The sequence below is a fragment of the Lissotriton helveticus genome, chromosome 4_1 (genome assembly GCF_964261635.1).
Source record: "Lissotriton helveticus chromosome 4_1, aLisHel1.1, whole genome shotgun sequence".
Classification (NCBI taxonomy): domain Eukaryota; kingdom Metazoa; phylum Chordata; class Amphibia; order Caudata; family Salamandridae; genus Lissotriton; species Lissotriton helveticus.
This window is the reverse complement of record NC_136063.1, coordinates 1139332816-1139349724: the sequence shown is the minus strand read 5'-3', so window position 1 is coordinate 1139349724 and position 16909 is coordinate 1139332816. Positions and strand designations below refer to the sequence as shown.

At 42.9% G+C, this 16909-nt stretch overlaps 1 protein-coding gene across 4 annotated transcripts in view; it reads left to right on the top strand.

The window, feature by feature from the left end:
- Positions 1-16909, top strand: part of LOC144829031 (poly(rC)-binding protein 3-like) — a 335139-nt gene that overhangs the window by 301397 nt on the left and 16833 nt on the right. For all 4 annotated transcript variants that reach the window (XM_078687748.1, XM_078687747.1, XM_078687746.1 and 1 more), the window contains exon 15: positions 16015-16184. In XM_078687748.1, coding sequence (XP_078543874.1) covers positions 16015-16184 — 170 coding nt within the window. The remainder of the gene's footprint in view (positions 1-16014; positions 16185-16909) is intronic.

Below are 16909 nucleotides of genomic sequence, written 5' to 3'. Positions count from 1 at the left end.
CTGAGGGCCCCTGCAGAGCTGCAGTCAAGCTGTGTGGCACAGTCTACAGATAACAGCTTGCGGGTCTAGGCTTGTGACTCACAATTTCTTCCTGGTTGTAGCTCTTAGCTTGAGACTCACAGTTCATTCCTGGTTCACAGACTTCCGGCTATGCTACGCTCACAGGTGTTGTAGCAAAATCAGAGGTTGAGGGTGGGCACGAGCATGATCAACAGAGAGGTTCTATGCTATGTGTCAGCTATATTAAAAGTTTAAGAGTGTTAAGGAGGCAAGGATACAATGTTAGGAATGACTTGGGATTAGCGGGATATGTAACAAAGTGAAGCAGTATCAGGTTGCCAACAGACCAAACAGATGCACCCATAGATTAGGAGGTTATTCTCGATAAATGTTTCATCGGAACCAGCTTTTAAGTGAGAAGGCAGAAAGAATACCAGGGCTAGCATTTGAATACCACTTCTTGTGAGGGATGCAACGCTCTTTCTGAGATAGTAGTACTGGCCTTCAATTTCTGAAGACTTTTTGTTCCGCATTAAAATACAATGCAAACAAAACACTACTATGTCATGCAAAATTAGTTATCAATGGCCTCTGAAATTATTTTGGCAACAGAGGACCAAAATATGCATCCAGGTAAGCTAAATTATGCGGCAAGGAAATTATATTAATACAGCATAATGTGGCACATTCTGTTGGCATATTATTTCACTATTTTGGTACTTTTTATACATGGTATTAAAGTGTGGCATAGGGTTTCACCTCATATGTACCAGTTTAGCACCAGAATACTACAATCAGGAAATTAAATAAGAACAGGTGGGTCTGTCACTGAGCAGCACCATGTTTTAGTTAGTTTTGCTTAGAAACATTCTTTGTTGAAACCTTCAAAGTATGTAACATATGCTTGATTATGTAACAAGTGTGGTGCAAAATGCTGTGCAGAAAATCCCAGAGCCACGGAATCTCTGAATTCCAGTGGTTGTAAAATGATCTTCATCTTGTTTCTAACTGATTATACACTGTAAGCCAACTCTATCCCTTTCCCTTTTGTTAAGAGGTGTATATCGAACAGAGTTATCTTGGGACCTCCCACTCTTCATCGGGCCACGCTACACCTGCCTTAAGAAGCGTGGGTCTGTTTGTCAGAAAATACTGTCAACACATAGTCATATTTGGGGACAAGTCTCCCAGAAGAATAGTTCATCTGTTAACTGTGGATGGTGTCACGTGGATGAAGAGAGATGGCTGGGGTGTTGATGTAAGAAAAAGACTGCAGAAGTAGCTCTGACTTTCCATAAGTGATCATAACCTTCTGGAACCGTCTCTAGGAAAATGTAGTTTTCGCTCATTTGAAAGCCTTCTCTTATGCTGATTTCTTTTTTGGGCATGGATTTGCAGCCTCTTTCTGAATTGATGGCCCTTCATACCGTAGTTGCTTATTTTATGAGCAAGCAAATACCTTTTTAGATGGTGTGATCAATAAACAATGGTTTGGACTTTTGCTAGCTTGCAGTTGGATTACTGGGATCACTTGTACTCCCGTCAACCAACCTCACAACTTTCTTAAATGCATGTCATCGAGAAAGGTGCAGCCAGGCACAAGTTTACAGGCGGATGGGAAGATTATATTTCACTATTGATCCAGTCTTGAGAGATTTGTATTATCTTAAAATGCTCCATTGAGTGGAACCCAAGGTCCTTACAGCTGTGGTTGGTGTCTTACAAAAGATGGGTGTCTGCAAAGTCTTTGCTGAAATAAATGTGGCATACTCTTTCTAGGGCCTTTCCTGCTACAGGCTAATGCTACTTACGTGCTGCAAGAAATGTACTGGGTTCTAGGAAAGGTAGGTCCACCCCCCAACCCAACTAGGATTCATTCGCACTGGAAGAAGGGGGAAGGGGTGTGCTGCAGCATCCACATGCTGGAGTTGAAAAGGTTAATGAGCAACAAAAATGCCTTTTATTTTAGTTTTTATCTTGTCAAGGAGGTCACAGAGGTCTGATAGTCAGATCTCTCCTTCTGAGAAATTGCTGCTTATTTATTATTGTTGAAATTGGCGTTTAGTTATTTTTCTCTGAACCAAAAGTGAGAAGGTTCTATAATGTGAACCATGGGACAGTCTTGTTGATTGTGAAAGTAAATGCTTTAGGATGTTAATCTTTTAACACATAACAAAAGTTTAACTGTACAAAACATTCAAAATGTCAGAATTTAGGAAAGCACAAATGAAGCACTTTCGTTTGTAATTCTGATGTGCGATGGAAACAAATATTCTAATAGGATAAACACAAATCAAGACACTTTACTTGGTGATGCACATATGATAAATATTCACTGACCTCCGATTTCCACACGTCATTTGTGTGCTGTATAGTTTTATCAGCAAAATTGTATATCTAGGCATATTTAGTGGTCAATGCATTAGAAAATGAGCGGTCTGTAAATGACAATGCTCTACCACACTATGCTTCCGTGATATATTTGTGACAGTGTGCTCCGAAATACACCACCAGCTACAAATCACACCCTTACCATTCTCCTGTTGAATGGGTAAGGCTCATTTTCTACATTTATTCTTTGTCTGATGCTTCAATTTTTCCCAATCCTATGATTTAAACGACATAACACTGATGGCAGCACCCACTCTTTGAAAGTTGTTTCTTCACCACTGCTATGCTCTGCTCCTAACTGGGGTCTGCTTAAAGTAAAAGGTTAAAATGGCTTACTTTTAATGATGGTCCAATAGCTTTTAATTTAACTGTGGCTTCTAAGCACCATGGACTTTGGATTTTCCCCAATGCATTCTAGTGGAAAGCACATTGAGAGAATTTTCTTTCATCAAAAGCTGTTTATCTATATGAAAATAGCCATGAATACAATATATGGTTCAAATCTTTTATTATTTTGAAAAGACAAGCATAACAATAGCCGCCACCTACATCCACCGGTATTCGGGAATCATTCGTATTAACTGGACATTAACAGTATAGAAAGACAAGAAAGAGAAGAAGGGAGGGGAGGTCGAGAGATCTATTTCCTACAGGTGTGTATGGTGGGTCAAGCAGCATCGCATGAGTGATCCGGGTGGGTAAGGTCAGCTACTATCGTTATTTCTTTGGGGAGGGCCTTAGTGAGCCGGAGCACTCGGAGATATCTCGCGCATGTTAGTTCTGTGAATTCGGTGGACAGGAATTCTATGGTGGTGCCCCATGTTTTATCACATTTGGGGAGAGATTGTGTGAGGCCCGCTGTAATCTTCTCCATCCCCAGTGTTTCCTATAGCTTGTATCATGAATAGAATATAGATGAAATAAGTGTCTCAAAATTACAATAAGTGCAGGCTTATGCCATGGGAGTGTGCTCATAGACATACTGTTGTGTGCAATAACACCCTTTCCTTCCCTTCTGATCTTGAAGCTCAACTGTCCTCATATTACCTCATCCCTGCCCCCCCCCCCCCTTGTGTTCTTTTTAATCCTCCCTTTGCCTTCACTAGAAGAATGGTCCCATTATCCTTCTCGTATGTCTGGGGTTGTAAGACTTTACAAGCATATAGTGTTATATAAATAAAAAAATAACGGTGATGGAATGTAGGTGATTATTCTCCACACATCTGCTTGTATTTGTGTGTAATGCAGAACTTGGTGGGTTCTGTGCAACCGCAGCGCGTTCTTACCAGGCGGTAAGCAAGTAATACTTGAGCAACTGATTAGCCTTCTTTGGCTCATTTGTCACCATTGATTTCCAGTGGCGATGCCTTCAAAATGGACGTAAAAACTATTTCTCCAAGGTGTTCTCGCATGCTGACCTGCTTAATTCTTTAGATTCTTTTTTTTGCCATTTACACTGAGCACTGTAGGGAATACACATGGATCTACTAAAGAGTAAGCACATTTTTACAGAGTCAGCTTTTAACGTTCCGTCTGTTCTTCCTGCTCGGTAACCCTGAATATTGCACAATAGGGAGAGATATTTGTCATGTTGACAAGTTGTTAATGAAAGTAAACGGTTTATCCTTAAAGACTATATCCCTTTTAATCGTCCTGGAACTTATCCCTAGGAAACCTCACTACCACCCTAGTTTACGGGGAATTGGCATATGGCAGCACCCCAAGGCTTCTTAATGCACTGTCCTACGCCAATGTGAAAGGGCAGAATACACCAATTATATGAAATACGGTGCATTCCTCTCTTTTCCCCCTCGCTGGAGCACCATTTGCTGCCTAGCACCAATGCAGGCACCCTTGCACCGTGCATGCAGGATTGTTTCTGTGCAGGAAGGGGCACCTTCCTGCACAAAAATATTCCTGAGAGGCCTTTTCCTCGTACTATGTGTGCTGCATTGTGCAGCACACATGGAAAAAGAAAAAAAACGAGGAGAAATACAAATATTTCTCCTCGTTATGCCTGCTCTGGTGAGGTGTAAGGTTTTGCCGCTGCCCAAGGTTTACGTGATTAAGTAAATCTGGGGCGGTGTCAAAACCAACCACAACTCCCATGGAATGCCTCCCTGGTGCAGAGTAAGGCAACACAGTGATGTGCACTCCTTTGTCTTCTCCATATCTATGAGACCATGCAAAGTGGCTTCGCTTCGCCTCACATTTATGATTGAGTGGCTTGCACTGCCAGAGGATCAAAAAAAGTGATGCTCCGGTGGTCAAGCCTTTCAGAAATAAGCCTCTACATATTTGTTATAATACGTTTGCTTGCTTACGTGAGATTGTTTTGAGGTCTTCCACATCCCGCCATCTTTCCACACCATTTTCGACCCAGTGTTGAAAAGTTTGCACTCATGTCTGGTTTTTTTCATTTAAATTATAAACGGTTTAGGTAAACCCAATCTTCCACCTACGTATATATAATGGACACAAATACATAGTTATACACAGAAAAAATGAAGAAAAAAAATAAACAACCAATAAAAAACGCTTCAAACTCTCCCGCGTCATCTACTTTCACAAAAGCCCACTGATTGTCCAGATTAGAGAGCAGCGCAAAAACTATCGCTATTCACCTTCAATCCCTAATCGGTTAAAGAAGACTTCAGTAAGATTACCTCCCTTGCCTTATAATATGCTGTTACCTTTTGCAGTTTGAATCACTTCTGGAATTACATGCAGTGCATAATCAGCCATCCTGTGAGAAAGCGCTACTTGTTTTAACACTTTTATCTTCTCCTTGGAGAGGGTGTGTCTGGTAAAACCAGACCCTTCAAACAGTAGGTGAAAAAAAACCAATAGCCCCCCCCCCCCTTGTGTGATCATGCCTTCAGATTATTGTTTTCACCATGGTGCTGGGAGATGCCTTATGCTGTGTAATTTCATTCTTGTCCCCACTCAGGCAGCGTATCCTTTGCATATTGGGAATCCTATACCATGCATCAATTTCCCTTCAAAACGGCCATGCGCCCACAGTAAACAGCATAAAGGTGCATCTTCATACACTGATTTCTGTGTGGCCTATTGGTTGATGGTGGTATTAATGAAACAGCATTATTCACTTAGCATAAAGAGCAAATTGAACCCTAAATAGTAGAGAAATTGATAAGGTAATTTTTACTCCGTCACTAAATCCAGGGTCCAGGGCAATCCTATGATAACATAACTGAAATCACAAGGTGCATCATTACCCTGGGATTTAGGATTTTTCACATATAAATAAATAAATAAATACCATCATTTGTAAATGGGGAACAACTTGCAGAAGTAACATGCTGTAAATTCTTCTGCATTTGTGCCGTAATAATATCAAATTACAAGTGTGTCCGTATTACATTGCTATAAATCTGCAAAAGCAGCAGAAATGGGCATAGAGGGAACCACACATTTCTATCCTAAATGCAGGTTATGGCAGTCTGGCAGTAGATTTCCAGGAGTACGCTTATACCCCAAAAGGTATTCATGCAGATTTCCCATTAGGGCCGCGGTTCTCAGGCTCGTGGAGCAACATTATTGCATGAAATTTGTCACTCCACTCTATGCCACTCCACTCTGTCACTGTACTCCATGACACTCTACACCACTCTATGCCACTCCATGACACTCTATCCCAACCTACACCACTCCACTCTACAACACTCCACTTGTCCACACTCTACTTTACTCTATGCCACTGCACGCCAATTTACTCCACTCTACGCCTCTCCACTCTACAACACTCCACGACACTCCACTCTGTGACACTTTACATCACTCCACTCTACTCCACTGCACTCTACTCTACACTATGCCACTCTACTCCACAGCCCTGTAGTCCACTCTTTTCCACAGCACTCTGTGACACTGTACTCCACTCTACACTACTCCACTCTACACCACTCTGCCCCTTCCTGCACATAAACAATCCTAAAATACCATTTTGTAACTTTCATCAGTGCTGTTTCGTGCAGCAACATCAAAGTTGCAAAATGGCATTTTTTTAAAAGGGTTTTTCCTGTACAGGAAGGGACAGCTTTCTGTACACGAACAAACCATGGCATTCTGCTTTTTCCATGTGTGCTGCACAAGGCAGCACACATGGAAATAGCTAAAACGAGGAGAAATAAAGTATTTCACCTTGTTTCGCCAACTTAAGACCAGGATTTTTCTGGTCTTATGTTCGGTGCTGCCAACTATTATCGCCGCCCTTGATAATAGGTGGCAGCGTCAGTCACAATGGGTGTTGCGGTGGAACGCCCACCGCAACACCTACTGCACGCCCCTTTCACGCTAAATTTAGTGTGAAAGGGGCCTTATTCTCAATGCAGCGTTTAGCCACTTAACGTGGCTTAAAGCCACGTTAAGTGGGTTAACGCTGCCTCAAGAATAAGGTGCCGACCCTATTGCCACAGGAACTTTAGAAAAAGTAACGTTCTAGTGGCGATAGGGGCTTGAGAATATGCCCCATAGTGTATTATTGTGTTGTATTCTGTTGTAGTGCTGATGTTGTTTTTGTGCTGTAGTATTAAGGCGTGGTGTTGTTGTACTGTGGCTTTTGTTTCACATTCTGTTTGGTTTGGTTGTGCCCTATTCTGTTTGTGTGATGCATCTGTACTGTGCTCTGTAGTTACTTTATTGACATCAGCAAATGCTGGCAGATTTCTAGTCAAAAGATGTTCACTCCTTCCAGTGACAACTAATCAACTAAGACAACTAAGGTGGTACATTTACCGCAGTTCCATCTCGGTCACCCCAAACCTGAGACACAGAACCTGCCTTAAACAAGCACTTCAAGTGCTCATTTTATTTACTCCGCCGGTGGTGTATTTTGGGCTTCCTTTCCATTTCCACAGCAAACTATGTCCCTGCCACCCATAGTAATGTATCGACATGTTACTGCAGAAGCACACGGAGACTAAGGCGAGAGCTCTGAAATATTTAATGCTTTGTCAATATGACATTGTTTTCCCTCGGTTAGAAGCACTTTATTGCAGGTTTTAAGCCTCCCTGACCTTTTCAGTGTCCCAGATTAAGCAATCGGTAGACATGCTGGAGAGTGCTGAGCTTTCCTCAGTCAGCCTTGACAGCAGAAGGCAAACACAGCTGATTTCTTAATTGCTGCAATTTTTCCAATTAAAGCACCTGGGTGACCCGTTCCAGCTGCGCACCACTGCTGCACCCAATCAATGAAACACCCCACTTGCTTTCAGCTCTACTTTACTTTAGAGTGTTCCTCGTGCCTTGTGTTGCAGCCCTTGCTGGCACCAGGGTCGGATTGGGATCGCAGTTCGGCCCGGGCACTCCCAAAAAGGTGGCCCACTTTCTTGGGTCACGCCCATTCACGAAACAGCATTTGGCTAGTCTCATCAGGCTAATTTTTAGAGAAATGTTTGATAAGGTATGTATTTTAAAGCTCTTGGAGCCAGAAAGATTGATGAAAACTAGAAGCACTTCATTTTGGCGGGCGGGCAAAGTGAAATAAAGTGGCCCAAAGGTCACAACTCCTGATATGTTTACCACCTGGCCATTTTTTTTAACCAGCATTACCAGTATTTTAAAGCCCTTGTCGGTACTAAAATGAAGAAAAATAAAGCTGGTATTTTCTCCCCTGATCGATATGTACTTTAAAGTTTGAACTGTAATCGTATGGTGAAAGCAGTTAAAAATGTGGTCTGAAGCTTCCTTAATGGTCCGTGACTGATAGTTAAACTAAACAAAGGAAGAAAAGCCATGTTAAGAAGGAATACAGACTTTTTTATTATTGAATAAAGAATCCTCTCTCATTACTGAGTTCCAGCCTTTGCAGATTCTTAAAAAATGAGCAAACAGAAGGTTATGTTTTTTTCTTGTAGTTCCATATAGCGTAAACTCTGCCAAAGGGCGCAGTTATATGAGCCCCGTTACATTAAAAAAGATCAAATTCATTTTTATTTTACGCCTTGCGCAATTAAGTCATTTGCCCAGAATCACAGGATGTTAAAGTGAGGCTGGGACTCGAACCTATTTCCATAGTTCCACATTCGGCTGCTCTGACCCCAACATTACATTATCTAAATTTTCCGCTCAGGGAAAGGTGTTTCACAGCGAGGTTTAAGGAAACATACACCCCCCAACCTCCAAGGCCTGAAAGGCACTGTAGCCGAGGTGCTAATGACAGGCCCTCAGCAAGGCCATTCACTTACTCACCCCAGCCCAGCCAACTGCAGCCTCAGGGTGATGGCCTGGCAGGGTAGGGGTGAAGAAAAGCACAGAGCTGCTGCTGCTCCTGCTCCAGGGGAGCCGAGGTGATATTGGCCTACCGCATGGGAGTGGGACATTGCTTCTGGGCATCTGCGCCGGCCCCCCTGGGAGGCCAAGATAAAGTCTGCAGCGGACAGAACAATATTGACCTAGCGACGCTGCTGTAAGCAACCCCCTCAAAGCCTCCTTGCTCATGATGCTGCCCCCCCTCCTTACAGTGGCCTGGTGGGTATGACAATAAGGCTCTGACAAAACCCGGCACGCTGGTGACCCTTATGGACCGGCCCATCGGCCAATGCCCGACTGCCCGCCTTCCCTATCTGATGCTGGCTGGCATGCAGCAGACGCCCATACTTCATACATTGCTTGCCAATGTCAGAATAAGGGTTGTCCGTGTTTGGGTATGTGCTAACATGTTGGGTTGGTGGGCCAATGAGGGTGGTTTGTGATACCACAGAAGTGAGAATGCAAGCAGGGTCTTTTATGCACAGAACGTCTATACGGCTTATTCATTGGGAGCCCTTGGTATTTTTACATTGCAGCTTTTCTGACACTACTGTTTATTTAGCTGTGTGCTCTATGAGAGGTGCCCTTTTCAAACTCCACCGCCCTGGAAGGACCATTTTTGGATCATTTTGGTATCTTCTGGTCTAATTAAACCAGGGCCATGTTAGTGTATAATAACTGGGATATTATATGGTTTCGACTTTATCCCAATGCAGTTCGTGCTGTTTTGATATTAGAGCACTGGCAGTAATAGTTTTTTTTTTAATCCTCAATCAGTTCATTCATCTTTTTATCACTTGCCTGGGTGTTTTGGTCTTGCATTTCCTAATGCTGCTATGGTTATTTCTGTGTGTGTCAGTTCACGCAGTATTTTGGGAATAGCAAGATACAGCTTAATATCTCCTATCACCGAATCTTTGTGGCAGATGCAGTAGTGCCACCCATCTGTGAACGGAGGGACCACAATGGTTCAGTAAGTGTGAATTAAAGCTGATTTCAGGTTGCAATAACTGCGTCATTCCTCTTCTGGCATCTTTCTAGAACGGGTACTCTGCCCCATAACCGGAATAAAAATCTATTTATTTTAGAACTTGTTTATGTATCCAAAGCCTTCATGGTGCAGTCTGAAACGACCAGATCAATCAGCAAAAGCTTAGAATTAGCAAATGCCTAGTTCTTTAGTTATTTGTATAATACCTAAAGGTAGTTATTCAGCTGGCAGAGATGCTACGGAAAAGAGTTCCAACGCACAGTCACCTTCCTCACAAATGCCTGGTCCATGCATTCAGTTGTGACCTGCACAGTCACCTTGTCTCACTCTCCTGAAAACCATGCTCAAACTCAGGGGGGGAGCAGGGGTATGGGGGGGACAAAATATTTTAAAACAAGAAAGAAAACACTTACATCTTCGCGCCGCGGCTGCCTCCATCTCTTCTCCCTTGTTGCTGAAGAGTCCGAAAGCTCACAGGCCCCCAACAGCCAATCACAAGGCCGAAATGCAGCGATGTGATTGGTCGGAGCGCCATAGTTCTGCGCTCAGACTGGGATAGGGAACCTGTGCATGTGTGGGGAACATTCAAAGTGCACGGCCTGTCTGGACAGCCTGAGACATCTGGCTAAGCAGTCCTGTGCACCCAGTGTGCACAGTCCACTCCTCCTTCCGGAGCCACAAGCCATACCCCGCCCTAACCCAGCCTAACCCAGCCCAGCAGAAATGAAAAATAAAATGATAATAAGCAGTGGGGCGACACTCCTCTGCCTTAGCTGAGGAGCCTCCCCTGAAGTAGATATTCTGAGGTGTGTAACTCTGGACTCCACCAACCAAAAAACATTTGCCAAAGCCCCTTTCCCAAGTAAGGAAATAAGCTTCAATTTCGGGCCTAACACCTCTAGGTCATCCCATGACCTCGAGTCACCTTTCTTTTCTTGTAAGTATCTGTGGTGTTACCACATGCCTATTTGCTCACTTTCTCGCATCCCGCTTTTATAAAGTTGCTTCCTGGTCACGTTTTTGAACGTCATAAAATCATACTCTAGGGTTTTCATAAAGGCCTTCTCTCCTAATCAGTGTCCTCCAAGAGATTTTTGTGGCAAACCGTCTAATCCTCGCATTATTACTTTCAAGTACTTCAAGTGCATTCATATAACAGGTCATAGGAAGAAGTATATTGTCCTTCTTGGGGCTGCCTCCATAAAAGTTGGGGTCTCTTGATTTTCTTCCCTTTCTTCTATTTATACTCTTTAGTAGGGGACTTCTTATTGATACTGAGAAATATAAAAAGAAGTGACAACATATTTCTTTCATGGCAAACCTCCGTTTTAAGCAGGTGCTAGCCTGGAAGTGTGTTGTGTTCCCTGCCAATGAAAGCTTTATATCTCAAACTGGACTAGATTTGAAGAAAATGTTTCACACAATGTGCTCCAATCTTAGACAGTATTATGTTTGTTATGCATGGCTTGCATAGGAAGCCTCTATTCGTTTACACCAGACTCTAAATCTGGTAACTCATTATTATGACATAGCAGCAGTTGATAGCTAAACTCGTTACCCACTGTTGCTACGACATAAAGGCCATCCAGGCAAGACTGATAGGACTCTCTGAAAGACTGTCAGCCCAGCACTGCTTGTCTGCTTTGACTGAAATCAGAAAGTACAGTAGTTTGTCAGGATTGGTTAAGGGTGTCAGGTAAGTTATTTGTTTAAACATTTGAGTTGGGAAGGATAGGCTGTGTTATCTTTGTCTCTCTTATTGCTCCTTTGCCCCGCATAGCAGTTCAAAACACAGACTGATGATTTCGAAAACAATGCATATCTGGTAGGCGATGGGTTCTGTCCATCACATCTGCCTGGATTCTTTGTTTTTGTTAACCTGTTTTTTTTACCTTTTTACTGTTAGTGAGCCTCACAACTAGTGACTCACCCGTTTGTTTGTCGCCAGTGTCCACCTTTTAAGATAAGGCCACTGCAACTCAACAGGAGCAATAAACACTTGACTGGTTACACGTGAACATGTGTGCATTTGCATGTGCACACAGGTGGGGGCTGCGCATGGGAGGCACCTATCCTGCATAGCCCAGTAACTGCCCACAGGTAGCCTGGCCAGAGAGGACTCTGCAGGATGGGATATTGACCTGGGGAAGGCCTCATAATGTTTGTGTACACTCTTAGGGAAAGTCAGTGTGGTTTACTATCTTGTCTGCTGCGGCACTTCATTATAAACCAGTGGGGAAGACTGCCTTGTTTACTTCACTTTGGCCTAAAGAGACCTGTGACGTATCAAACTGGGGTGATATCTGTACACCAAACCCAAATATGAGAGTTCCAAGAAGACCTCTGTACAGCTCATCCAGAATTGGCATATTTCTCTGGCTCCGCTTAGGATCAGAGCCCAGGCCTTTTATCGCCCTGCTGTGTCATGTTAATTACATTTCTCTCCAGCAGCAGGAACAAAAACATCCCTCCACAAAGGGATCAATTAACACTGCTTTACCCAGCTCATGAGGATGAAAGGGGTGGAAATGAAGTTTCTGCATCAATCAATCAGCTGTCACACTGTACCAAGTATGGGCCAGCCAAAGCCCACTGAACAAAGAAGGAAGCCCAGATCTCTGGAGCCAATACAAGGGGGGGCTCCCTTTGAATATTCGTTGGGAAAGGCATGGCAATGATGTTTGCAAGGAAAACAGCTGAGGCCCCCAGAGCAGATGTGATTAGTGAGTCCTGGGTGATGCCATTTTGAAATGTCCCAGGAGGCGGGGCAGGAGGGTTCGAGCATGGCATAGAGGTGATGTTGCACCCCAGGATAGGTCATAGGTGCCTAACTTCTAGAAACTCCCCCCTCCCCCCCCCTACTTAAAAGGTCTTGCAAGAGGAGGAGAGCTCTCTCCTCTTTGTGGCGACTTTCTGCTGGGCACTGAAACTGAAGGCAGCAGCCATGGGCAATTGGAAAGAGGTAACGGAGCCCGAGATATCAGCAGAAGAAGGATTTGACCTTTGATCTCCAGCGAGGCCCGCAGCACATGGAGCTCCCTCGTCTGTATCCTTCAAACCCCTGAGGTGGGCCGGGGCCTGGGGGGTTGGCGCACAGGGGTTTTATTCCAACTCTCCAGGGAGGAGGCCTGCTTGAGTCCCCCAGACCTTCCCTATCACTGAGGGTTCACATGATTATCCAGGAGGGGCTGGGATCCCATTCCTGCATTTCAGAGGTGGGGGGACGGGCACCATCGCACCTACCCCCCCAGTAGCGGTGGCCCCGCCCTGCACCCCGTGACTAAGGGGAGCGCGGGCCACCACGTCCATGGAAGATATCGCCTCACACAGAGAAAAGTCTATAAGAAGCACACAGACATGTAATGATCATTTTTAAATGCTTTATTGAAATAATAACGTTGGCAGTGATTACTGATCAAACTGCATATGCTTTAGTTTCACTAAGTGAATTTACACATGTTTTTATTAATTGCTGCATTTTTCTCGTAAAATGGTGGTTTTTGACGTGATTTGTTGAGCTTGAACCTTTTATCAAGTCAATAGACTTACCCGATGTTCTTATATGACCCTTTAAGGGGTCAGAGAAGGTTATGCAATGTCATCAAAGGTATTCCCTCCCGTCTTTTGTAAAATTACTGTATAGTATTGAGAAGTGTGTGTGTAATAAATGTACTTTTCCTTTTTCTAAAAGAAAAAGCACTGACTGGACAATTATTTATTGAGTGTTACTATTACCTGCCAGGAAATGGCGATTATTAGCCCACACCACCTTCCATGAGTAGGCCTTGGACTGCTCTGATCCGCTACCCTGAAAGAGTCAAGTGCTACAATGGGCTGTGTGGTTCACAGTGTTGGGCGAATGTAGACTTGTGCAGGCCACACAGCTAATGGCCCATTTCCTTACAAGACTGATTTGCATATGGCTGGGTCCAAACTGGAATGGCATGGTGAGCTAAAAACGATGGATTTAGGCCCCACTGTACTGTACTAATGTGAATGTATGACACTGTTCTGCATTCTGTCTATCAATTCTTCTTTTTCCATTTGCTTACATTAACACAATAGTATAGATGGCTAAAAAGTGATTAACCGTTGTTTTTTACCTCAGGTTTCTGATTGTCATCATAGACAACTTCAGTTCTTGTTTATTTGCTGTCACTCAGCATCCCTCAGGGAAAAACATCCCTGTAATACACTGTGGCCTATCTATAATTCTATATATTATTAACATTTAAAGTTCTTGGTGATCAGTTCACACAAAGCAATAAAAGGGAGGGAATATGACAGCATTAAGTCTAAGTGGCAAGGAATGTTTCTGATCCATAGAGGAATAGGTTCCAAAGTCATGAATGCTGAAGATTTACCCACCCATGGCTTACCTGTGGAAGCAAGACACAGACTGGAGCATCACATTGGAAGAGTGACATTTCTTAGTGTGGTAGAATTTAGTTACAGTGAATGGCTGACCTTAGTCCTTGAAGACACAGTGGAAAATACAGAGTTACGTGAATTTAATACGTTTTGTAACTAGTAGCCAGTGAAGAGCTGAAAGCTGCTGTGATTACTTATCTTGAGATCAAGCAGGAGGCAAACACAAGCAGTCTAAACTTGCTGGAGCCTACACATTAGTAATGAAGGCAAGCCAAGGTAGATGCTTTTGCTGTCGCTACTCTTTACTACTGATTTAGCCAAGGTGTGCTTACGGAGGCCTGCTGATGTGCTTTGGATCTGGATTGCCATGACTTTGGAGTTACAGCGGAAGAGTCCAGGAGCAAATGCTATAAATGGGTGGATCAAACTTCCAAACTACTGGCGTCTCTTAGAGTCTTTTGTAAGACAGTGACATATGCATGGATGACCATTAATTGCCACACCCACTGGTGGTCATGGATTAAGTGGAGAGCCCCATGGCCAGAGACCTGAAAGAGGAGAGCAGACACAGGATTCTCCATTATCCAGAGCATCATAAAGGTGCTACTGAATAAGGTGTGAAGTTTCTGTGTTAACCCTGGTCCACCAACAGAATATTACTACTACTAGAGTTCAAGGCCATAGGGGGAAGAACCACAGGCTGTGTGCGACCGCCAGTAGGTAATGTATATCTATATATATATCAACAAGCGTCTCTTGCTTGTATCCAACTGTGTCCACCTCTCAGGACTGGTGCTTGGTGGCCTGAGCAGGACCTGTGTTACACATATAAATGATGTCTTTGATGTAAATCTACAGAAAATAACAAGCCGGCACTCCAGTAATCAAATCATCGATTTATTCAACCCATCGGCTGACACGTTTCGACCTTACGGTCTTTGTCAAAGCCACTTACCCACAGTTGAGATGTCATGAGTAATGTCACTGACCATGTCATGAGTGATGTAATATGTGAGGTCATAACAGTGCATTGCAGGAGTGTAAGGTATTAGTTAGATCAGCTAACTATAACTACTGAATTTCACTGGTTTTGTATAAGTGAAATCTGAGCCTATCTATAACGTCCCTGTAACCTGTATTTTTTTCAGTGAATTTCTTCATTTTTTTCAAATTCAATTTCCTAACTATAATGTCCCTGTAGCCTTTGGTATTTTCAGTGATATCTATAGCAACAAGCGTCTCCTGCTTGTATCCGACTGCGTCCCCCTCTCGGAGCTGGTGCCCGGCGGCCTGAGTTGGACCCACGTTACAAATCTAAACAATGTCTTTGATGTAAATCCACAAAAAAGAACAAGTCGGCACGCCAGTAATCATTATATATATATATATATATATATATATATATATATATATATATATATATATATATATATATATATATATATATGACTCTGCATATCAAACCTGTTCTAAGCCTTCTCAAAATGAGCGGGGATTTATTGTAGTCCACATATAAAGTTAATGACTAGTTTGTGGGCATCTACACAATTGTTTGTAATTCAAAAACATTTAGACAAAGTATGGAGAAGTTAATAACAGGAACTAAAAATAACCATTGTTGTGAAATGATAAAAATTGTTATAACACATTTTACAGAAGCCGGTTTTATTTCAAATATCTGGACGTTTCAGCTCATGCACTTGCTTGGCCAAGCGCTTTTTTGCAACAGCATTTAGAATTGAACTCGCGCTACAATGTACTAACTACCAACATCTCATTGTATTGTATTGTAATAGTTACAGAATGATTACTACCTCTATGTGGACTATGAAGATCTATAGTGTAATGCATTTCAAGACAAGCATGAGCTCTGTTGTTGACCACAACACGTTTCCTCCGCTCTTTCTTGTGCTTTTTAATGTTTGGCTTTTTGTTTTAGTTGCTCACAGTATGTCAAGACTAATTTCAAAATCTCTGTCCCCCTTCAGTTAATAGGTTGCATTATCGGAAGACAAGGCAGTAAGATTAACGAAATCAGACAGATGTCGGGAGCGCAGATCAAGATCGCCAACGCCTCAGAGGGTTCTGGAGAGCGGCAGGTCACGATCACAGGATCCCCGGCAAACATCAGTTTAGCACAGTACCTCATTAATGCAAGGTAGGTTGATCGGTGCACCCCTGCAAGAGTGGGAATCAATAGCATTAGTTATCATGCTTCACATTAAGGGACTGATTCTTTAAAGTGGTAGATTCTGATCCCTTTATTCTGCGCTGTTTGTGCAAGGATCGGAATAGCTAGATCTATGGTCCCCAAAAATAATAACAGAAACATACAGAAAACTCCACCACCTGTGAAAACACCAATTAATTCATCATTTTCTAGAGGTAATCTCAAATATGATGTATTTACTGCACCAGGTGATACTGGTCTTTACTATGTACAGTAAACCCTCATTCATACACATGAACAAAGTGTTCAGTGTCCAAGGACGCCTAGGGGGTGACTATCCGCAGCAAAGGAACCTCTACCATAGTTCTATAAAATGTCAAGCGGGTTTTAGCCTCTCAAATCTGCAAACCTCCTGTATTAGAAAGAACATATTAAAAATAAACACTATGTATAGTAATCTAAATCGGGAACATGTATGCAACCCCTTTTATAATTTACATACCCCACATTTGACGTGTACAATATATTTTTCATTGTAACCTTGAAATGTGATGTTGACGCACAAATCCACGGCTCATTAAGTCACTTCTGCTGAGATTTGGGTGGGAAGGAGCTTGAAGTTGGGTGTGCATTAATCAGGCCATTATAAATAACGTTCATTAAAAGAATACAGTGGGAGTCCGAAAAGCCGCTCCAACCAATGAGAAACTGAG